The sequence below is a fragment of the Mastigoproctus giganteus genome, chromosome 1 (genome assembly GCF_048544385.1).
Source record: "Mastigoproctus giganteus isolate SK-2022 chromosome 1, ASM4854438v1, whole genome shotgun sequence".
In the NCBI taxonomy this organism is placed as follows: Eukaryota; Metazoa; Arthropoda; class Arachnida; order Uropygi; family Thelyphonidae; genus Mastigoproctus; species Mastigoproctus giganteus.
Window position 1 is genome coordinate 54,727,694 of NC_143575.1, and position 22,827 is coordinate 54,750,520.

General features: G+C 36.4%; 1 protein-coding gene across 1 annotated transcript in view; it reads left to right on the top strand.

Moving 5' to 3' along the window:
- LOC150090807 (kinesin-like protein KIF28) overlaps window positions 1-22,827 on the top strand; it is a 195,201-nt gene that overhangs the window by 13,473 nt on the left and 158,901 nt on the right. The window contains exon 3 of the mRNA XM_090373827.1: window positions 11,756-11,835. Within this exon, the coding sequence (XP_090229953.1) occupies window positions 11,756-11,835 (80 nt within the window). The remainder of the gene's footprint in view (window positions 1-11,755; window positions 11,836-22,827) is intronic.

A 22,827-nucleotide genomic window follows, 5' to 3' on the forward strand; every position in this document is an offset into this window, starting at 1 on the left:
GCATTGACAAATGTAAAATACTACATATGGGAAGCAGTAACCCCAGAGTAACGTATCAACTGTGTGGTACTACACTGACAGTGGTAGAGAGTGAAAAGGACTTGGGGGGGGGGGGGTTAATTGTACAGGTAGATATGAAATTTTCTGAACATTGCAGACGGTCTGCAAGAGTAGCTCTTTGTGTCTTGTCAGTGATATACAGGAATTTCCCTAGCAGGGATAAGGAGGTGATTATCTCCTTGTATAAGACAATGGTCGGGCCAAACCTTGAATACTGTACACAGGTCTGGAGGCCTCATTTTAAGAAGGATGTAGAGCTGATGGAACTAGTACAGAGAAGGGGAAACAAGATTAGTGAATGGAACAAAGGGTTGCTCTTACGAAGAAAGAGCTTAAGTTTTGCAAATTACAGTGTCTGGAGACTAGGCACAAGTGATCTGATTGAGTTGTATAAAGCTTTGAATGGTTTGAGCATGCTCAATGCTGATGGGATCGTTCCTCCTGCTCAGAATAATCGTATGAGCGGGCATAAATTCAAATTGAGGAAAGACAGTTTTAGGATAGATGTGCAGAAGTTTGCCTTTTGCCAGCGGGTGGTTGATTGTTTCAATAAACTTCCATCTGTCGTTGTAGAAGTTGATAGCGTAAACAGATTCAAGGCAGAGCTAGACAAACATTTGGAGCGAGTGGATGAGTGAAATGAGAAGGGTGTGTGTGTTGTTTTTTTTTTTGGATGATGCTATATATGCTTGCTTTCTTGCATCATGTGCCCCTTGCTAATGCTAATTCTTCTAAAAAGAACGGTCTGATATTGTCAACTGGAATTTCATATTTAAGGACCATAAAATGTTTTAGAGAAGGACGACCATACATATGGACAAAATGTGGTTGCACAGCTGGAACCCAAACGAAACAGCGAGAAAGAAAGTAATGGCTGTCGTATTTCCGCCGGATTGATTGTGCCGGTGGGGATAATGGTTTTGTCCCTAAAGCTTTTTTTATATTTTTTAAGCTCAAAGGAAGACGGGAGATTATCATAATGAAATGATGTGGCCAAATTTCGAGCGTTACATAGAAGAAAAATTAATTCCCCCAAAAAGTCTATTAGTAATAGATAATGCCCCGTATCACAATCTTTTGTTAAAAAAGGTTCCAACGTTAACAGCGAAAAATGTGATATATGAGAATAGTTGCAAAAAACTGTACTATACGATCAGAATATGCAGAAAGATGAACTGTACAGTCTAATTAAACAGCATAAATTACCTACTAAAATTTATAAACTGGATAAAATATTAGAAAGATAGTACATGTTTGTACTTCGTTTGCCCCCTCCCCACCATGCAGACCGGAACCCAATTGAGTTAAACTGGGGACAGATAAAGCAGTGCGTTGCATTTCGTAAAGTGTCATTTAAATTTAAAAAAAAAAAGGTAAACTGCAGCCATGATCACTGCAAGATGAAAGTCTCTTCGACAATTCATGTTAAAGGAAATGGATCATAATCTGCCAGTCCAGTGTGGGTTGGCAGATCAGCTGTATTTAGGAGTCATGGGCTTGAACCCTGGTCTACTTAAAGAGCGTGTGCTACTGCATTCCCGCTCTTGACCACTCGCCTACATTAGATGACGTTAAATCATTATTTTGTTCAAAAGGCAACTGAAATTAGCATTTTACAATGGAAAGATTGCTACAAATATATTATTGAGATAGCATGTATAGATCAACAGACTAATTGATGAAAGGAGAGAAAATTTTACTATACAATTAGGAGTAAGTGAAGAAGAATCCTCATTTGATGAAGAAACAGACTGCAAGTGTGGATGAAATTAATTTACAGGCATGGATAAATTAAATTCTGATTAAGTTCACTTAAAAAAAATAAAATAATTTAAAGACTAAATGAATATGTATATATCAGTAGTGAAAGTATTTTTATAATTTACAATTAATAGTACATAAAAATTGTTACGAAAATGTCTGATTTTTATTTTTATGATAATTTTTTTTTCATTTGTTTTGATTTCTTTTATCAATAAAATAATTGAGTTAATAATTTTTTTTTTTTGCAAGATAAGATGTTACCAAGAAAGAAAATAGCATTTTTAAATATTTTTTATGTAAAAATTACATATTTATTGTATGTTAGTTTTGGTATTTTATTGAATGTTTTTCGTTTATTTAAAATGGCGCATTTTAAAATTTGTAGGTAGGCGTATAAGGTCTCTAGGATGGACCGTACAGTATTAAAAAATAATAATAATAAAATAATTAGGCATTCCGTGGTTTTGTACTGATAGCTTAAAAGTTCAACATTCACTCCCTTATATTAAATATTTGGACTTGCCCTAGGGTGATGCTTAGTTTAAGCCACATCCTGCTAAGCATGTTGCTGGACAGAGTAGTATCAAATACATATTTGCCCTCACTTAAAATTGCAGTTCTTTAAACTCAGACCCCCTTGACGCTGGATGATAGCGCTCCGCCACTCCTGGTTTGTTACGACAAACCACGTCATTCTTGAACCAATGAATCTCACTAATATTAAAAACAATGTTTTATATATTTTATACATTAAAAATATCTATACGCTATAATATATCTACACTATTTACAAATAATATTTACAATATATGTGTGTGTGTGCATGTGTGTATATATATGGATCAACTTGTGCGTATGTAAATAGCCTTATGTAAATTGGCTTATGTAAATAGCCTTATATTCCCTCTTTGTCTTCTCTCAAAGACCTTTTCTTACAAATTCTCTAAAAAATTTATAATTCTCTAATGTTAAAAACACATAACTGGGCTCCGTAACACTTATATTCAACTCTTGTAACATCTGTAGCCTTAAATCCTGATACAGTACACGGTGTCTCAGAATATGATTCGTATCCTCTCTTTCTCCACAAGAACAAAGTGCAGTCTGTTCAATCCCCAACTCACATAATCTTGCCTTCAGTCCGTGCTTATTAATTTTCATAGTAGTATACACACCCAGATCCGGCCACTTTGCGTACATCTTCAGGGCTACTACATCAGGCAGAAAGCAATAACTCAATCCTTGACATACTCATTCCATCTACATTACCATATTCTCTCAATTTCCTCTTGTATTCTTTTCATTTCTACTTTCATGTCCTGCTTCCCGAACCCTCGCGGTAGCACAGTGGTTACAATCACCACATCTCTCTCCCTGCTTCCCATGAACTTTATATTTTCGTAAGGCCATGCCACAGTAACCATTTGAATATTCGTTAACGTAGAATACTCCAGATATTCTTTTAGTACTAACAAATCTTCATGTTCTCTACCTGCTAATGGCTACAGTGCATTATTAGATACAGTCCGACAAGCTCGGCTTACCACCAAAAGTGCAAGTCTTTTGCAACTCGCACTTTTTCTCTTGAGTACTTAACTTGGGGCATTAAGGGCAAGTCGTTCATGAAAATTAAATAAGAAATATCATTCATGATATTTCTTATTTGATTTTCTAATATAATTCCTAGGTATTTAACATTAGTGGCATATTTAAAGGATCCAGCAGTAGTGCTCATGATGGGAGGCCACGTAATACTCAACTTTCCTTTTAAAATTATTATGCTAGACTTGGCAATTGATATCTCTAGCTTGTTCTCTTCGGTTCATAAACATGAGATTCTCATAATTTCTGCTGCTTTATCTTCTGATTGTTTCCTGGAGTCCCATTTAATCAAAATTGTCAAGTTATCAGCATATGCATATGGTTCAGAATCTCCCCAGTCTTTATTTAACAATTCATCCATCACGAAATTCCACAAGTGTGGACCCACAATCGGACCCTGGGGAAGACTAGTTATCTGCATCCTGAATTCCATATTATCCTTACAACCACATGGCTCTCACTAAAATAACTTCTCAAAAATTTTATACAATCCTCCGAGTAAGTGATCCTGTCTAAGCCTCCTCCTCAACACACTCCCCACCAGATCCTATCAAAAGCCCCTTTAGAGTCTAGAAAAATACCCATAACATATTTTTCTAAAGTGCACCTTATACCATCAAGAAGGCCCATATAATATAGCATCTTCAACCGACCTGCCCTTCTCGAAGCCATACTACCAGACAGAGAAAAGGCATTGTCCTTTATAATGATCCAACATCTTCAATGAACATCCTCTCGAACGTTTCCAAATCCTTGGAAGCAGAGAGATAGGCCTATATGATACAGGGTCCATTACATCTCTATCCAGCCTCTTTGCTGATATCTTAACAACCCCTTTTTCCAACATTTTTGGAAAAAGGGATTGTTATAATGCTTGGCCATTTCATTGCAAGAGACTTCAGACAGTGTTTTCCAGTGGATTTTCCCACTATTAACTACTGCTTCCTCTAATTCTTCCCTTGTAAACAAATCACTCTTTCCAGTTCCGCGATATTTCTTATTTAATTTTCTAACCTCTTTCTGCTGGACCGTTTCTTGGTCTTTTATATCTTGTGGAAAAAGTTTTCAAAATACACTTACCGCGTACCTCCAGTCTAACTTATTCTGTTCTAGACCCCCAACAGTATATTATAACTTGTCTAACTTCTTATCCATAACAATCTTATAATGAATACCCCCATATATTATCATTCCGTTTTTCATTGACAAAGTTTTTCTATGTTTCCTGTTTACTTTTTTTATGAACTTGAAATATTCTTTTTGCTCGTTCATATAATTCCTTTTACACTCTTCAATCTTATTTTGCACTCCAAGGCATCTGGACCTTTGGAATTCTCGTCTCAGCGAAAGACGCGTCTTCTCTTATTGATCAACTCACTCGACTACCAAGGCACTGTGTGACTGTATCTTTTATTTTCTTCAGAGTCCCGAATTGCCCGAGTAACCATATTACCAACAGTCCGACCTTTTCCTCAGGCGAACTGCCATTCTAGTGTTCTTCATTTTTAGCAATCAGATCTCTTCTAATACACTCTTCAAACTTATTCCATCTTGCAATTTTAATAGCATCTATCAATACTATACACTCCATTTCTCGTTCGACTGTCCTCAACCTTATAGGTGATACAGCGGTGGTCAATAGTTGTCCAATCATGCTGTACCTGCCAATTCACTATTTTTAATATAATTGATTGGGAAGCCGGAGTAACATCTATATTTGACTCTCCTACAGTAGAGGAATAAGTCGCTGACTACCCTAATTCATTTATAACAATTTCTGTTAAATTGTTTATTCAAACAAGTCACTTGTACTGTCAGTCTCTGGGCTACCCCACATTACAGAATTATTTCATTCGCATTACATTCGTATTTCTCGTCAGATCACCCTTTCGGTCTTGAGAATAGAACAAACTTTATCTATATATTGCAGATAAGGATTTAGTTCATGACTGAACTGGCAATAAATGCATACCAAAAAAAAAAAAAAAAGCTTCCAACTGTACGTCAGAATATACCATATGCATCTAATTAAGATCGTAAGAGCATCCAAGCTCAATATGTCCTATTAAAGTTATTATTAAAAACTATAAGAGGAAACCGCATACCTTTTTTTTATGTAGGACCGGAATTCTCTCAACCCTCACAGTTGAAGTATTATGTGATTATCTGATTAAACGAATGAATGTTCTATATTTAATATTAAATGAACTCAATTAAAAGATTGCAATGTATTCAATTTATGCGTACAAAAGGGTGGACATTATTCACGAAAAACACTTTACTTCTTGTGAGCACGGAAGCTACCCGAATAAGTTTGGTCCCTTATAAGAAGTTTAGACAATTTTTAGGTTTTTAGATATTTTAATTTCGATATACATTTATCTTATGTTTCTTAAGGATTAATTTGACAATTGTTTTCAGTTCTCACGTTGGCATACGTCATTGGTTGAGTTTTTGGGGGTGTGTTCATGGCTGTCGGCTTCCCTGGCTTTTCTTGGTGCGTTATGTTGGGGATGAGAATTGAATACGTGACAATCTTTTAACACATATCTATTTATATAATTTTAATGCAGTCTTTGTAATTGAGTTTATTTAATATTAAATATGGGACATTCATTCAAATAATCACATAATACTTAAACTGTGAGGGTTGAGAGAATTCCTGTCCTACATAAAAGGTATGAGGTTTCTTCTTATAGTTTTTAACCATATGCATCGCATAGTTCAGTTACTTGCGTAACCATTAGTTTTGAATTCCTAATAATTCAAATAATAATCCTAATAACTCATGGGGAAACCTTTTACGTAATCTTTTCCGACGTATGTCTCCTGGACCAGAAGGACATCCAGATCCCTGGATGTCCTCCCCTGTCTTCCATTTGCTTAAAGAACTGCAAGGCCACATCATATGCCTTTCTTCTGTTCACTTGCATTATATTCACTCCTTTAATTTGCAGTTCTTACTCCTTCATAATTAAATTTTCTTCTTTGTTAGCTCCAAATTTCTAATATATTCCGGACATAGTTTACCTTTAACAGAGTGATGTGATTGCCCAACCCGATCTTGCAGTTGGTATAGACAGGTCTCTCTTCTTTATGTGCACAATTTATGTACACATGTCTTATTCTGGCACAGTGATGATACGTCAGTTGTCCCCTACAGTATTTGAAAATATGCCCATAGGAAAGGCATTTGAAACATTTAGATACAATAACCATGTCGCGCACCTTGTACGACGACCGATTAACGTATATCCGCTCTTTCTGTACAAGTATTTTTCCAATTCTTGACGATATCCCCAATTCTTTTCAGTCTTGCCTGCTACTTTATTAACAGGCCCATTCCCATTTGTTCCGTTATATGCTCATATGTAAATCCATATTCCCTAAGGTTTTTCCTATAAATCTGATCAAACAAGGTCTTTTTTTTCTATATCCGGGTCTATAACATAGCCGATGATCTTTATACCAAGCTTCTGCGGCACCTGTCTTAAAACCGACTTCTAAGATTTTACCACACTTTTTTTATTATTAAGTCAGTATCTTTTTGCGAGTTCGTCTATCACCACGCCTTTATATCTTTTATCCTTCTCATTGTTTTTATTTTAATTGCACCTAAGGCTGGTCTAACATGTTTTAATTCCTGATGGACAGCCTCGCTTGAAGATATTTTTCTGTATCCGATTTAACTAAAACCACATATATGTTTTCCTGTACTGTTTACAGTTTCACTATTTTTTACCGCAATGACAGTATACGTTTCCTGTAGCCCCAGCTCAGCAGTCATTTGGCAATCCCTAGCACGTGCTTTTAAAACTCATTTTCTGTATAGAACTGTAATAGCTCTTGCCTCCATTATATCTCACATTTCCAAAATCGAGCCATTAGTCGCTCGCGTTACCTTGTCCTCATCACAAAATAAAAATTTCTATAAATGCGCCATGATCTCACGAATATCCTAATTCCGGCACGACAGGTGTCATCTAATATTTCACCTTCCTCTTCTTTGTCTGTACTTTTATGTCCTATAGTCGCCCTACTTCCACAAAAAGAGCTCTCGGTGTATAAGGGGATGAGTCCGATGTCTTACTACTAGAACCTCCAAAAACCTTCACCCTTTATCTGACTATTCTGTGCCATATTACCTTTCCTTTTAGCATTAATAGAGGTATACGACGCAAGAAAGCAAGCTTATATAGCATCAGCCAAAAAAAAAAAAAAAAAAAAAAAATTCCCCCTTCCCATTTCACCTATCCATAAACTCAATGTTTTTGCCTAGTTTTGCCTTGAATTTATTTAATTTGTCAACTTCTACAACGACAGACGGAAGTTTATTCCAGCAATCAACCACTGCTGGCTAAAGACAAATTTCCCCAAATCTATCCTACAACTGTCTTTCCTCAATATGAATATATGTCCCCTCAGGCGACTAATCTGAGCAAGAGGAAGAATCCAATCAGCATTGAGCTTGCTCAAACAAGGCCTTATACACCTCAATCAGATCACCTTGCAGGTATCTATTCTCCAGCTTTGTTCTGCTTAAGTTCTGCAATTTTCAGAACTTAAGCCTTTCTTGGTAAGAAGACCCCTTCGTCCCCCCCTCACCAATCTTGTTGCCCTTCTCTGTACTCCTTCCAGAAGCTCTACATCCTTCCTAAAATGAAGCCTCCAGACCTGTGTACAGTACTCAAAGTGTGGCCTGACCATTGTCTTATACAAAGGGATAACACCTCCTTATTCGTGTTAGAAAATATCCTGTATATCAATGACAAGACACCATGAGCAACGCTTGCAGACTATCTACACTGCTCAGAAAATTTCATATCTGATTGCACAATTACCTCCAGGTCTTTTTCATTCTCTACCACCCTGGGTATAGTACCACGCAGATTATTCGTTACTCTGGGGTTACTACTACCCATATACAGTACTTTACATTTCTCAATGTTAAACTTCAGTTGCCACCTCTCAGCCCATCTGATCAACTTTTTCTAGATCCTGTTGCAGTAGTGTACTGTCATTAGTCTCATTAACAACCCTGCCAACCTTTGTATCGTCTAAAAACTTCGACATTAACCCTGATATGCCTACACCAATATCATTGATAAATACAGAAAACAACAAAAATACAGAAAACAACAATAATCCACAAAGAGTAGTGTCTATTTATTACCACTCAACCATCCCTTTATCCATAGCAGCAACTTGCCCTTAATGCCATACTGCTTCAACTTGCACAGTAGTTTTCCATGTGCGACAGTAGCAAAAGCTTTCCTGAAATCCAAGTATACGATTAAAATTATTTATAGCATCCACTTGCTTTGTGACCTCATTGTATTATTCATTAAAATTAGTCTGACAAGACTTCGCCTTAACAAACTCGTGCTGTGTCCGAAATATAACCGCAGTGTTGGCTAGATGCTCCTGCAGTGCTTCTTTAACCAGTGCCTCCATTAATTTCCCCTGAACAGAAGTTAAACTAACAGGTCTGTAATTACTTGTCACCATTGTATCCCCCATTGTGAATTGCGGTCACATTTCCCCATCTCCAGTCCATGGGGACCTCCCGTGAGTCCAAGGAAGCTCTCATAATTATGGCTGAGGGTTTTTCTCGCTTCCTTTGCTGCCTCCTTTAATATAACTGGAGAGATCCCATCCACCCCAGGTGCCTTTATTATGTTTAACTTCAACACTTTCTCCTCCACTTTTCTCTCAGTTATTACAAAATCATTTAGCTCTCTGCCAGAGTTTGATAAACCCTTGCATTTTCCTCCCTGAATAACTCCTCATATGTGAATGTATATGTAAAATGCTTATCCAGTTTGTCAGTTAACTGAGGAGGATCATCAACAGTCAAACCATCGATATCAAGAGATATATCTGATTCATCCCCTTCCTTCTCGAGCTTACATAAGGAAAGAAGTCCTTTGCCAAAGATTACTTGCTGGATGCTATCCATTGAGAATTTGCTGTTGGTAACATCATCAGTTGGTCCACTGTATAGACTTTAAAAACTTTTCGAGACCGCCGTAGTCACCTTTACAAAAGCAAAAATCTTCCCTGTTACCCCGAAGGTAGTTACATCTTTGAGTAAATCCCACATCAGCACACTGCCACTTAGTGGTTTCTTTATTTGCAGATTCTTAATGCATGAAGAATCACTACTGATAATCAGAGTAAGAGTATTACTCCTTCTGATTGCCTCTCGAACATGCTGCTGTAGAAAACAATCATCCAATAAATTCAATTTATTCCTTGCCATGGCAGTTCCGCTATATACATATATACAATTGAAAGGGTGTGTTGCTCAGACACCAAAAATCTACTCAATAGGAATTAGCCTAAATTTGTCAAAATTCTGAAAAAACTTTTTTAATTTTTACAAAAATTTAAACTTGTAATACAATAAATAACAGAATGCAAACACCAAAATACAGGGTCTGCACAGATCACCTTAGCAACTGAAATGTTGCTGGTATTAGTCCTTAGTAAACACTCAGTCTATGGCACTGAATAAGAACAGTTTCCTTGTCTTTCTCTACGGTTTCAAGTCTGCTCTTTTCAGCCGCCCAGAGAAATCGTCCTGGCCACCCGCCCGAGACAGATGCAGGTGAGAGCAACCAACTGTCAAATCGAACACACAAAATTATAATTCTAATTCCGGAAAAAAAAGAGTTCATTACTAAACGCACTATGTCGCCGTTCCAGAAGCAGTTTGATTTACACAGCTGGCCCCTGGGACACTTTATTCAGAGTTATTTCATTTAAGTGAGCCAGTGACTCACTTAAATGAAATAAGACGACGAACTTGATTTTGACGAACTTGATTTTGTCTTGTCTAGAAAGCAGACGAACTCTAGTTCGTCTGCTTTCTAGACAAGACAATCAATAGTTTTATAAAAACGGTAAACAATCAATAGTTTTATAAAAACGGTAAACAATAAGCAGTCATCAATAGTTTTATAAAAACGGTAAACAATAAGCAGAGATCTGACACGTCGGGTCAACTTAAACAAATGAAAAAGAAAAGAAGATTTGATCAGAGAGAGCGACTTAGCCTCGTGGTGGGGATGAGGCATCACACCTCTACCATTAGTTATTGTTGTTATTGTTATTTGGTTTTTTAGGAGCATTAGCAGCTAAGGCCATATTGCTCCGGGGATATGCGGTGGTCATTCTCTGACCTTTCCGCATCCTCCATATTTGGTGGTGACGGGCTCGAACCCCGGTCTAATCAAGAAGCGTGTGCTACGCACTGCTGCTCCTTCCCACCTGGCTACGGAGGCGCCCTTACCATTAGTAGTTAGGTCACTACTATCTATGCTCAAATTACAACTTATACCGGCGTGATCAATCAACATGCAGGTTCACTTAATTAAGCGTCTAATGAGCGCAGGGCCTGCCTAAGCCACAAAATAGGACAACGTCCTCAAGGCAAGATCTTATTTGCCTGAGCGACATCCTCACAGGCATCATTGTCAGCATTCAAACATGGCAATCAGCCTTTACAGTTAGCCCGTCTCAGAGTAAGGGACACGACTCTGATTGGGTAGGAATACGAAATATGAAAATATTTTAGCCTGTAAAGATGAGTATTAATTTCTGCCGTCTGGACACCCTTAATGTTCAGGAATCGAATCATGTTGATTCTAGTAGGCCTGCAGTTTTGCAACTGATGGTGTGATAATACGATGCGCATGTGCTGCATTAGATGAAACAGATGATGTAAGCGCTCACGTTACCTAAATCACCTTCGTCCCTGAAATACAATGTGCTGTTATCTTATTATTTTTATTTTATTTATTTAATTTATTTTTTTTTCGAAACAACATATTCGATCCTTTAACAGTGCATTTAAGTAAACTCTGGTGATAAAGAACAGATGGCACATTCCATACAATATAAGCGTACATACTTTATTTATAATTTCATTTGGCAAAAATAACAACTTAGCTATCAAAGTTTCATATAAAATCTAGCGTGTACTAGAGAAATGTACAATAATAGAGAAATCCAGAAAGAGAGCAGTTCATAAATCTCCTTTTAAATGAAATCTTCCCCGCTAAAGAATACTTATAAATTTCTGTAGGGAGAGATATGCAGTGTATTGAAAGCAGATATGCTTTTGAAAATACTGTTTCACGCATGTGAACGAATTCAAGGTATTTATTGTCTGAGACGTCCGAATTGTAAAATTTTTAAGTCCTGTGCGAACCAAATCTTTGCATTTCAAGAATTATGTGCATCGATTTCTAAATCAAATAAATTGGTTGATTATCTGCATGATTTTACTCTTCCATAAAAAAGGGCTAATAAATTTACATTTCAGGTATCGTCCCTAAATTTTGTGAGGACATGTTCAAAACTATAGAAGGAAAGATAGAAATTGGTGACAAGACAGAGTTTGAAGTAAGTAATAACCAGTTTTTCAAAATTATCAGTGATATTTTCAGTCATTTTGATTTTTATAACATTCAGGATGTAATAAGAAAAGTTTATAATGGAAATTGTCGGACAGGTCCGAAATACGGACATCCCATTTTCTTTTTTATTTTACATTTCCCTAAAGTATTGTAATTATTTTAGCGATGTAAATTTGTTAATAGTATTATTTAAGTGATGATTTCTAGCACTAAAGTACAATTTCAGATTCTGTATCTGATATCTTTCTTCTACTTTACGAAATACAATATACGATGAACAAATGAAATATTTCATTTTTCAGAATGAATTTATATCTGATTAAGGTTCATTCACAAATCACATAATGCGATTTTTATTTTCAAAAATTTCCCACTATTATATTTCATGACAACAGTTTTTAGTCCCATTCCATCACATTATTTAAAAAATAATCACGTCTACAATTCATGCATATATCTCTAAAGCATCATACAATTTCATCTTCACTCCTCCCCTTTTGCCACGTAATTTCTAAATGATCCTTCACGATGCTATTCGCTTAATTTTCTCACTTCGGTATTATTGTCAGTCTGGTTCAATGTACACTGTACGCATATATGCGAATTCTCCTAAAAACTTAGCTAGATTAGAGTCCTGCATCGAGTCAGGTACCGGTTATCCACAGGTGCACGTAGGGTTGTGAGTGGGTTCTTCAGAAACGTTTTGGTTCGCGGGTCGGGTGCGGTTACTATTTTTGAATGTGAATAATTTAATACAGTGATAACAAAAATTAATATATTAACTCATAAGGTAAATATTTTGAGTTTTTTTCCTAAGTAACATTATTTACTAAATAATCAGGTGTATCGTATTTCTTTTTGTGTGATTTGAATCACACACAACACTTTTCCACTACTGTTTTCTTTATATATTGCGTATATTCGCCTGAAAGATGAAGATTAGTTTTCCAGATTTAAAATTATTATTTTTTAAAATCCTTCTCTCACAATATCTCATTGCCAGACTTGAAAAGTAGATGAAAATAAGATTTATAGGCTTCCTGAATTATTTCTTAATTTTGACGTTATTATTGTTATATTATATTGCTTCCGATTATGAACTTTGTACTCGGTGCTTCAGGATTAGAAATTGAAACTACGGTACTGTACTCTAAAAATGAAATCTTTCAACACAAAACTGAAAGAAGGCTATCTTTAAACGTTTCCCAAACACTAACTTAGGCTTCCATTCATCGCGGTAAATTCAAAATTATTGTATAATTTAAGTACCTTGTTGTCATGCATTCAAAACCGTCTGCATTCTAATTTTTTTTTTACTGTTTTTACAAAGTGTATATTTGGTGCTTTAAATTTTCATGCGCTTGGGCAACTTAGTCCATGATGTGTCTAGTCCAAGGATTTAAAGATGTGTGGTATACGAAAATATAAAATAATAAGAGTAATTAATCTTTATTGTACATAAAGATACCATACAATATACCCATCACGGCATGCTGCCAGGGATACGTGTATATCCTCCCCCCCCCCCCAAATTGTGAACGGCAGTTGTAGCCTTGGACGATTACGCGATCTGCATAAATTATATAGGATCATCCTGGTCAATGTAGCAAGTCACATTAAGTTATACAGTTTTGTCCATCTTTGTCGAGTACATTCCTACTCCCAGTAGGACTACGGGAGGGATTTAATGCTTGCCAACAGTGCCAGTGCAGCAAGCGAAAGAGTTTTCTGCATCTGGATTTCTAATCCAAGGAAGAACAATACAGCCGAAGCTGGAAACTGTGATGTCATGTTTCTGCGCAGCAGTTTACTAAAAACCTATAAAATTAATTATAATTATGATTATTTCATCCTTTTTTTTATTTATATTTTTTGCTGTTTTTATGTATTATATTCACTGAAAGGACAGAATTCACGGGAGACCTGGTTCCTGGGCAACGCAACGCTGTCACCCCCTCTCGATAGTGGACGAACTCGCCGCTTTGCAGGTATATAGGTACACTGCATTCACGTAGACGGTAATTCGATGTCAGTATGGATAAACGTAGTGAGTTAACCGACTTTGAAAGAGGGATGATAGCGGGTGCCCGACGCATGGGTCACTCTATCGCGGAGGTGATACAGAAATTGCACTATACCCGCTAGACAGTATCAAGAGTGTATCGGGAATACGCCATTTCCGGAATAACATTTCATCGTGGACAGCGCTGTGGTCGGAGAAAGGTGGCCGTCTGTTTCGCATTGTTCAGCCAACTGAAGAACAATAGTCAAGGTGTGTTTGTTTTAATTGCGGTCTCCAGGGAATCCCCTAAAGGCAAAGGCCGGCAAGTGTATGTATGTTATGTTGAGTGCCAGCACCTGGCGACTTCGCAGACAGGGGACAGGGAGACATATGGTCCCCTGACTCCCAACCTTGGTCACGTGGAGGCATGCCAGGGTCTTCTTTTTTTAGCTGAGATTTTTACTGGGGCTATCAGACAAGCCTGGGAGCCCCAAGGTGTTTAGAGAAAGGAAGTTGGGGATAAGAATGAGAAGCATGGGAATTGGAAGGGATGGAAAAGTTGGAGAGAAGATAAGGGAAAGAAAAGATGGACATCCCCTGAAATAGAAGAGAAAAGTTTACAATAGTTTATAGAGAAAAAATAAAATAATAATAAATAAAACAAAAAAAAAAAGTACCTATATACTGTACAATGTTTACTATTAGCTAAGTGAGTACGATCGCCACTCCCGGGGAACTTAATCAGAAAATCCAAAACTATAAATATCAGTCCATTACATTAACACCATTTCAAAAGTATTACTATTAGGCCACAGCAACCAGACGGAGAGCGACAATGGCAAAATCACTGCCGACTTCAACGAGGAACGTCTGCACTGAGACCATCAGGCGATCATTAGCCGCAATCAGTTATGGGAGCCGCCGACCCACCAGAGTCCCATTGCTAACACCACGACATAGGACTCACTGGGCGAAAGAACATCGGCACTGGACCTTGGATAATTGGAGAGACGGGTCTCCTGGTCCCATGAGTCCCGTTTTAAGTTATTTCGAGTGGAACGGGAGAGTGCGTATCTGGCGGAAACTGCACGAAGATATGCACCCATCATTTCAACTAGGAACTGAACATAAAAATAAAATAGAATAATAATATGCCTGAAAAGGTCAATAGATTGATCCTTGATTGGTGCTTGAAGTTATGTCGCTACCGCATTAGTTGTAATCAGGGCTCCCACTCACAAATTTAAAAAAAACTTAGATTGCAACTTAAATAAACCCAAAAAAACCTAGTTTTCATCATATAGTATAGCAACACAAATAAGATAAAACTTACCATGCAAAAATATCTTTTATTTAATTGTAATCAGAATTTTCATCCCATTCAGTTCCCTCCACATTTATTTTTTGAAGTTCTTTCATTTTTTTCAAACATTCTTCGTATCTTTTATGACAAGTTCCTTGTATGACTTCTTTTACCAATTCTGATTTAGGTTTCCATGTATAGCAATTTTGATTACATCTATTTATCACCTGTTTTGCCATTAGTCGATTTTTCACAGTTTCTGGTTTAAGGGAGTTTGTGGCTTTTGTTTTTATATGGTTTACTTGGGAGAAGATTCTTTCTACTCTTGCCGAAGAGTGAGGTAAAATAGCTAGACTGGTCATAAAGTAAGATAAAATCTCATATTTAGAATTATTAAAGCCATCTTTTACATTACGTAACAGATACCATAACTCAGGGATGGTTTTGTAAGAGAAATCTAAATCTTGATTTAAACGAAATGATCTCCATTCATCATCTAGAAGATCTAGTTTGTCTTCAGAAACAAGGTGAGGGAACTGCATTGCTAAATGGAAAATGGAGAATGGCGAATTGGCACGATCATGTATCACTGCTGGGTCAAGAACATTGAGACTGGCGATAATTCCATCATCATTTAGAGGAAATCTTTTTCTGATTTCCATACAAAGTTCAACAAGAAATTTTAAGCAATCATTTTTAAACCTGCTTTCACTGTCACCAAGTGGTGTTGAATTTAATAAGGCCATACAACAGCCTCCCAAATATATTTTATTCAGAGGCTTATGATTTATTGTATTGCTTGGATAAATTTCAACCAGCTTGCACGAAGTAATGACTTCTTTTATGAAAAAACTAAGAATATTTTTATACTCAATTGAAACCACCGAATGAAGTAAGTGCAATCTGAAATGCTCAGATTGAAATTCAATATTCAGGCAGTTTATTTTCTCCAGTACATATTCTAAAAACAACAACATATGCATAGTTCCTTTGGTGATCATAGTATTGTAAATATTTCCTGCACCATCGATTTTGTCAATTTTTGATTGAGACTGAAAATAAAGAACTAACACATCCCACTGCTCAATAATAATTTTTATTACATTGCCATGGGATAACCAACGTGTTTGTGCTAATTTGGGGATTTTATGCTTAGCAGTATCTACAACATCTTGAATCATTTTGAACTCGTTTAATCTTTTACTACTACGGGAAAAATAACAAGAGATGTCTTTTATAAATATTTCTAGATATGATGGCAGTACCTTGACTGAATGACTAGCACATAATGGAAAAGAATGGCAAACACATGCCATTATAAATACTGATGGTACATACTTTTTTAGCAATGACTGGAACCCACTCTTAGTACCCATCATAGTGGCACAATTATCACTTCCAGAGCCAACGAGATTACTTATTTGAATGTTTTTTTCTATGAAAAGATCTTTTACAGCTTGATAAAGCCCTTCTGAAGTACCATTTTCGACACAAAGAGTGTCAAGTAACACATCTACAACATCAAGTTTTTGAATATCAAAATATCTAACAAACAACAGCTAGAACTTGCGATAAAGATAAATCTGTACTTTCATCTATTATCATTGAAAACTTGTTGTTTCTGCATATGTTAGAAATGTATATATTTTCATGATAGGCTATGCCATCTTGTATAAGATAAGAGACTTTAGTCGCCTTCATCTGAACTTGTTTTGCAATATTGCTATCATGAAATGCTTTCTTACATGCTTCTATAAGGCGATCACATTGCGCAAATGGAATATTATGCTCAGAAATGAGTGCAGCAATTGTTAACTCTGCCTTTGCTACTTCATTCTCCGTAGGTTTTGTGAAGAACGTGTCTAATGTTGAACTTGTCTTAGCAATATCTGCACTTTTTTTTTTTTTAACTGTATTTTTATGCACTAGTAACATCGATTTATTGGCATTCTTTAATTTCATTTCACAACAAATACAGTAAGACGCACCTTTTTCATTACTGTCTTCTTTCAACCAATCCTTTAATTCCGGATCTTCTAACCATTCATTTCTAAAATTTTGAGTATACCACCGTTTACTCATCTTTCTCTGTGGGGAACAAGTTTCAGACATTGTGGGCAATTTGTGGGTATGGCTAATTAGCAATTATCTTATTTAAAATGTTCTATAAAATAAAAAATAAATCACTAATCCATTAACATAAAATAGAAATAGTCACTACAATTTAAATTTATTATATCACTGTATGTAGTACACGCATAAATGTAAAAATCACACCAAATAATGCAATAATACCACGAACGATCACGAAAGACTGTGCAGTAAAGACCGCCTTCCGCCTGCTCAATAGGCTGTGCATACATGTTAGTAACACGAACATGTATGCTTACATGTATGAACATGTAAGCGTAATTTCATAGTGTAGAACCCTGCGAAAACTTTGAAATCCTTTTACATTTGTAATATTTTGTACAAGCACTTGAGATATTACAAATTATGATCGGTATTGTTAGAATATAAAATTAAGAAAATTGTAAACTGTTATTAAATGTATTAAATTTTATTGTATTTACAAGAAATAAAAATAAATTTTGACTTAAAATTAAAAATTAACGAAAAAACCCAGATAATGAGATATTTTTGTGAAAAAAACCTATCAACCCAGATGACAATCAAAAAAAACCCAGATCTGGGTGGAAAAACCCAGGAGTGGGAGCCCTGGTTGTAATCATATCTTTCCTTCTGGCAAAGACAGCAGCTGCAAAAGCCTGGAGTGCAGACAAGTGATGTGGGGTCAGAACAAGTTGGTCAACTTGATTTATGCCGAAGGTTGGGACTTCATTTCGCAGCTCATTCCTAATATCTTCATAGCAGGCACATTCGTGGAGATGTTGCCAGTTTTCTTTTGCTCCACAGAAACAGAGGTCAGTATTTAACAGGCCAGCAGTACGGTAGACCTGAGTAGTGGCGCTGTGGCAATAACTTACGATTATGCAAATAACGTAAGTTATTTGCATAATCGTAACTAAGGTAGTTACGCGCCATACAGTGACACAGCGTCAGACAGTGACAAATTTTGTAAATAATTTTTTTTCTCCAATAAATGGCGAGCGCATTCTTTATTGTAACTGTTATCCAAATTTCTCTTCTGTACGAGCTTTAGAACTCGCTCCAAAGCCCTCTACACAGGGATACTTTAATCTTAACAACCCTGTATATTAAAACAATATTCTGAGGTGGCAGTGAATGGAGTATATTTTTTTAAAAAATCCTTTTTGTTGTAGCGGAGCTTTAATTTAAAAAGTTTAAAAATTTTATTTTTATTTATTATTATTATTTTTTTCTTGAACTTTACAAAGCAAGCTCTTGCTTCAATGTCTTGTCAAGTTTAGAGTCCCACAATAGTCTTCGAGAGCGGAGTGATAGAGGAGAATTTGGGAATGTTTTTTTGCGATAAAATATAGCTGAACGGTTCATTTGCAAGTTGTAGAAGAAAGCAGATCCCAGGTTATAAGTCTAGTGTCGTGTCGATATTTCTGAATTTCTCGATACCAAAACTTAATACAATGAGAAAGTCATCCGAATCAAAGGATATACCATTGAAAACAGGGTTAAATAATTTAATCTTAGTGAATAGACCTACAGTTTGATTATTTCTAATAGGAAAGCTAATAGTTTGAGTCCGGTTTAAGAGCTTTGAAATGATTATTAATAAGTTTTCGCGGGTACTTCAAGGCTTGTTTTTCGGAGGAACGTATTGCAGGAAAACACTTCTAACTTTTCCTCGCTCTCTCTCTGCTTCAAAGCAATTAGATGCAGAGTTGACTTTCTTAGAAACTATTCAGCTAGATTTAATCAAAGTAGCTATTTCTCCACCTAAAGACCTGTAGTTAAAGAAATTCGAAGCCAGAAAACGAAGACACCAGTAAGTCGCAGTTATTATCATATATCCAAGTTTCTTTAAACTGGTTACGTCGAAGTGAGCACTGAGAAACAAATCTTCTAGATTATAGAATTTATTTTTTATTCCTGTAAAAGTTTGGCATGAAAGTCGTTACATTTAACAAAGTGGAAGTTCGATTCTTCTCTTTTCGATTTGACCACGGTGTTGTCAGCCCGATTAAGACACATGTTGAAAAATGAGAGACATTTGCCTACAGTTCTCGGATTGACAAACATTGAGATAATAAGTTGCGGAGAAATACAACGAAACATTTATTTCGAATGTGGGTGAAAGAGCTGCAAACGAGAGAGTTCGTGGGCAGTTATTTATTTACACGCGGCCTCGGTAGTTAGATGACACAGAAAGACTGCCTTGTGTGCAATATGCTTAACCACAGTTATAATATTCTTATTATAATAAGAATAGGAGATCTGAGGATATACTTAGTAGGTATAGGGCAATACTGAGAAAAACTGCCGAGTTAGGGATTTGTTTGAAAACGTTTGCAATTCTTCTCGGATGATAGGAGAGAGTACGTGGTGAGAGCTTTTTAATCAGTTCGGTCCAGGACAGATTGTGAAAGGTTTATTGGGTAGAATATTTCTTAGCAAGGGATATAAACATGTAAATAAAGGGATGCAAAAATATTTGCTGGCGCTATCGAGGGCAGTGTTTGGTGGGTCAGAAAACAAAACTTAGAGGGATATATGCAAAGTAATAGTTTAATGGCAGTTGCAATCAAAGATAAAATTGATTCTTGCACTGCTGTATTGTAGCATGAAGCAGCCTAGTAAAAATGAACTGGAGATTATTGAGCCTGCTTACGGTTACTGATGGAAAGAGCAAATTCAGTTTATGTATTCTGTTAGGGTTACAAAGAGCAAAAACAGGATACAAGCGTATGTTTGTACACTAATGATAAGAGTACAGTAAATGAATTTGAAGTATTAAGTCATCAAATGCAGACACTATATCGGAAACATGGTGCGACTCGGGCATAAGGGACGCGGAATTTGAATATGGTGAGTAGAATGTGCACAGAACGGAGGGGGAGGAGTTATGCTCTTGGCTAAGAAGCACACAAAATCTAAAGCAGTGCACCCAGTTGTATTGGGGACCAGTGTAATTTTGAATTTGTTTGGTACAATGTAATCACAGGGAGCCCTCATAAGTAGCACAGGTGGTATAATCATAGCCCTCCCCACACCGGGTGGAAAAGACCTAAGATCGAATCACGTCAAATATACGAGGAATGTTTGGTGGTCTTTTTCAAAACGTGGCTAAGTTAGTGGGTCTCTGGCTAGAGTAACATGGTTTTTCTCCCGGAACCTCGGGTGTTATGTCCAGCAAACAGCAATTCGACCACAGAACATACGCGATTTGTAGACACATTATATACAGTACAGTACAGTACAGTACAGTATGGGCTAAGTTGCTGATGCGCTTAAAATTTTCCCTACAACAACTAACTGATCACTGACAAAAAAAAAAAAATTCTGGTAGGAGTGTGTTGTGGGGCAAATGACTGATTATAATAAACAGCAAATGGAATTAGCCTGTACATTTCCAAGTATTGATTGGAACTTGTGGACTGATCGCTCACACAAGTATTGGATGTATTGTTACTGGATGTGCCTCTAATTTTGAAATTACTGAAGAGCTTCTTTCAATGGAATCTCTTAAAGACCAAACAACGGGAGCTGATATATTTGAAAAAGTTGAAAAATGAGATATAATTTACAATGGAACAAAATGGTAAGCGTAACAACTGATGGAGCATCAAGTTTGACAGGTAAAAATGTTGGAGCGTTAAAGAAAATTCATGATAAAATTTGTGGAAATTATCCTGATTCTAATTTAATTACAATTCATTGTATTATACATCAACAAGTATTATGTAAAAATGTGTTAAAAGTTGAACATGTCACATCTTGTATTATTAAACTAGTAAATTTAATACGATCGAGGGGCCTGAAACCCCGACAATTCGTTAATTTTCTTCACGATATTGAATCCGAGTACACAGATATTCCTTATCATAGCCAAATTCGATGGCTTAGCTTAGGAAAAGTTCTTCGACGAGTATGGGATCTTAAAGATGACATCGTTCTATTTTTAAAACTGAAAAATATTACGGAATTTCCCGAATTAACTGATAATAACTGGATTTGTGATTTTTCGTTTCCCCTGGACATCGTGACACACTTAAATACTTTTCAACACCGTGTTACAAGGGAAAAAATTATACGCCCATGATATGGTAAAAAGTTTGAATGGATTTCAATTAAAACTCCAGTTGTTCCTTCGACATTTATTGATTAACAAGGTAGACCACTTTCCAAACATGGAGTTGCTGAAGATTCCAGAAAATAAATTTGAAAAATATTGTGAAATTATCAACACTTTGAATGACGACTTTTCACGAGGATTTGGCGACTTCCGAAAAATTGAGACAAGTTTGGCAATAGTGCGCTACCCATTTTCAATAGAAATTCAGCCGACCGGGCTAGTCGGGTGGGTAAAGTGCCTGCCTGGCAACCCAAAGGTCGTGGGTTCGATTCCCGCCTCGGGCTTGGATCAAAGTACTGAAAAAACTTTGGGAGGTGCATTTTGGCAGAGAAGCCTATGCGCCAACAACTACCAAAAAAAAAAAAAAAAAAAAAAAAGAAATTGATAGTGCACAGAGTGAACTACAGCTTCAGATTATAGATATGCAGTGCAGTGTGATACCGATTTAAGGGAATTGCACCGTCGTGAGGAAATCTGTAAATTTTACAATACACTCTACTCTTAATTCGGACAAATTCGACGAACTTAAAGATTTTGCCCGAAAAATGTTGGTTATTTTTGGATCAACCTACATATATGAACAAACATTTTCCATCATGAATCTAAATAAAAATTCTTTACGATCCAGCATCACCGATGAACATTTACAAGCAGTTTTAAGAATCTCAACTACAAAATTAACACCCGAAATTTAAAAAAAAAATGTTAAAAGATGTAAAACAGTTCCATTCATCTCATTAAATTCTTTGTTGTTAGAGAATAATTTTTTTATGTTATATTTCTTCTTCATGATAACAAATAATATATATCTAAAAATAGTATTTTACGTGCGGCCCGCCTTCTTTTTTAATTCCTATTGTGGCCCTTCAGCCTAAACGTTTGTCCAGGTCTGGTTTAGACCAAAGTGAATGCCAGATGAACTAATGGCAGAGAAAGAAAAATGTATGGGATGATTATAAATTATCAGGGGATACAGAAACTTATGCCAAATGTAAACCAGTCTGCAACCAAGTCACTATGGTGGTTAGGCAAGCTAAGGCAGAATATGAGAAGCCTTTGGCTAAGAAGGCGAAGAGAGGGCAGCAGGGAACTATTTACTTTGGTAACACTAAAAGAAAAGGAAGACGCTACATTGGCCCATTGCATATGAAGGCATCACTATTGATGGTTGTAGGGTTTGTGGCGCATCAGAAACTTAGGCCATATTGGCTATACAGGGTGTCCCAAAAATATTGGTACAAACGTTTAGGGGAGGTAGGAATCGCATAGGAACCCATAACCGGAAACGTCACGGGAAAGTAGTAGCAGAGGCACAAGAAGCAGCAATGACACAAGACAGTAATTAGTGGCAAACATTTATTTGACATAATATTAACAATGGAGTACGAGATGGATACATTTCATGATGTTACAACAGATGCTCGAAGGTTCCACCATGAGA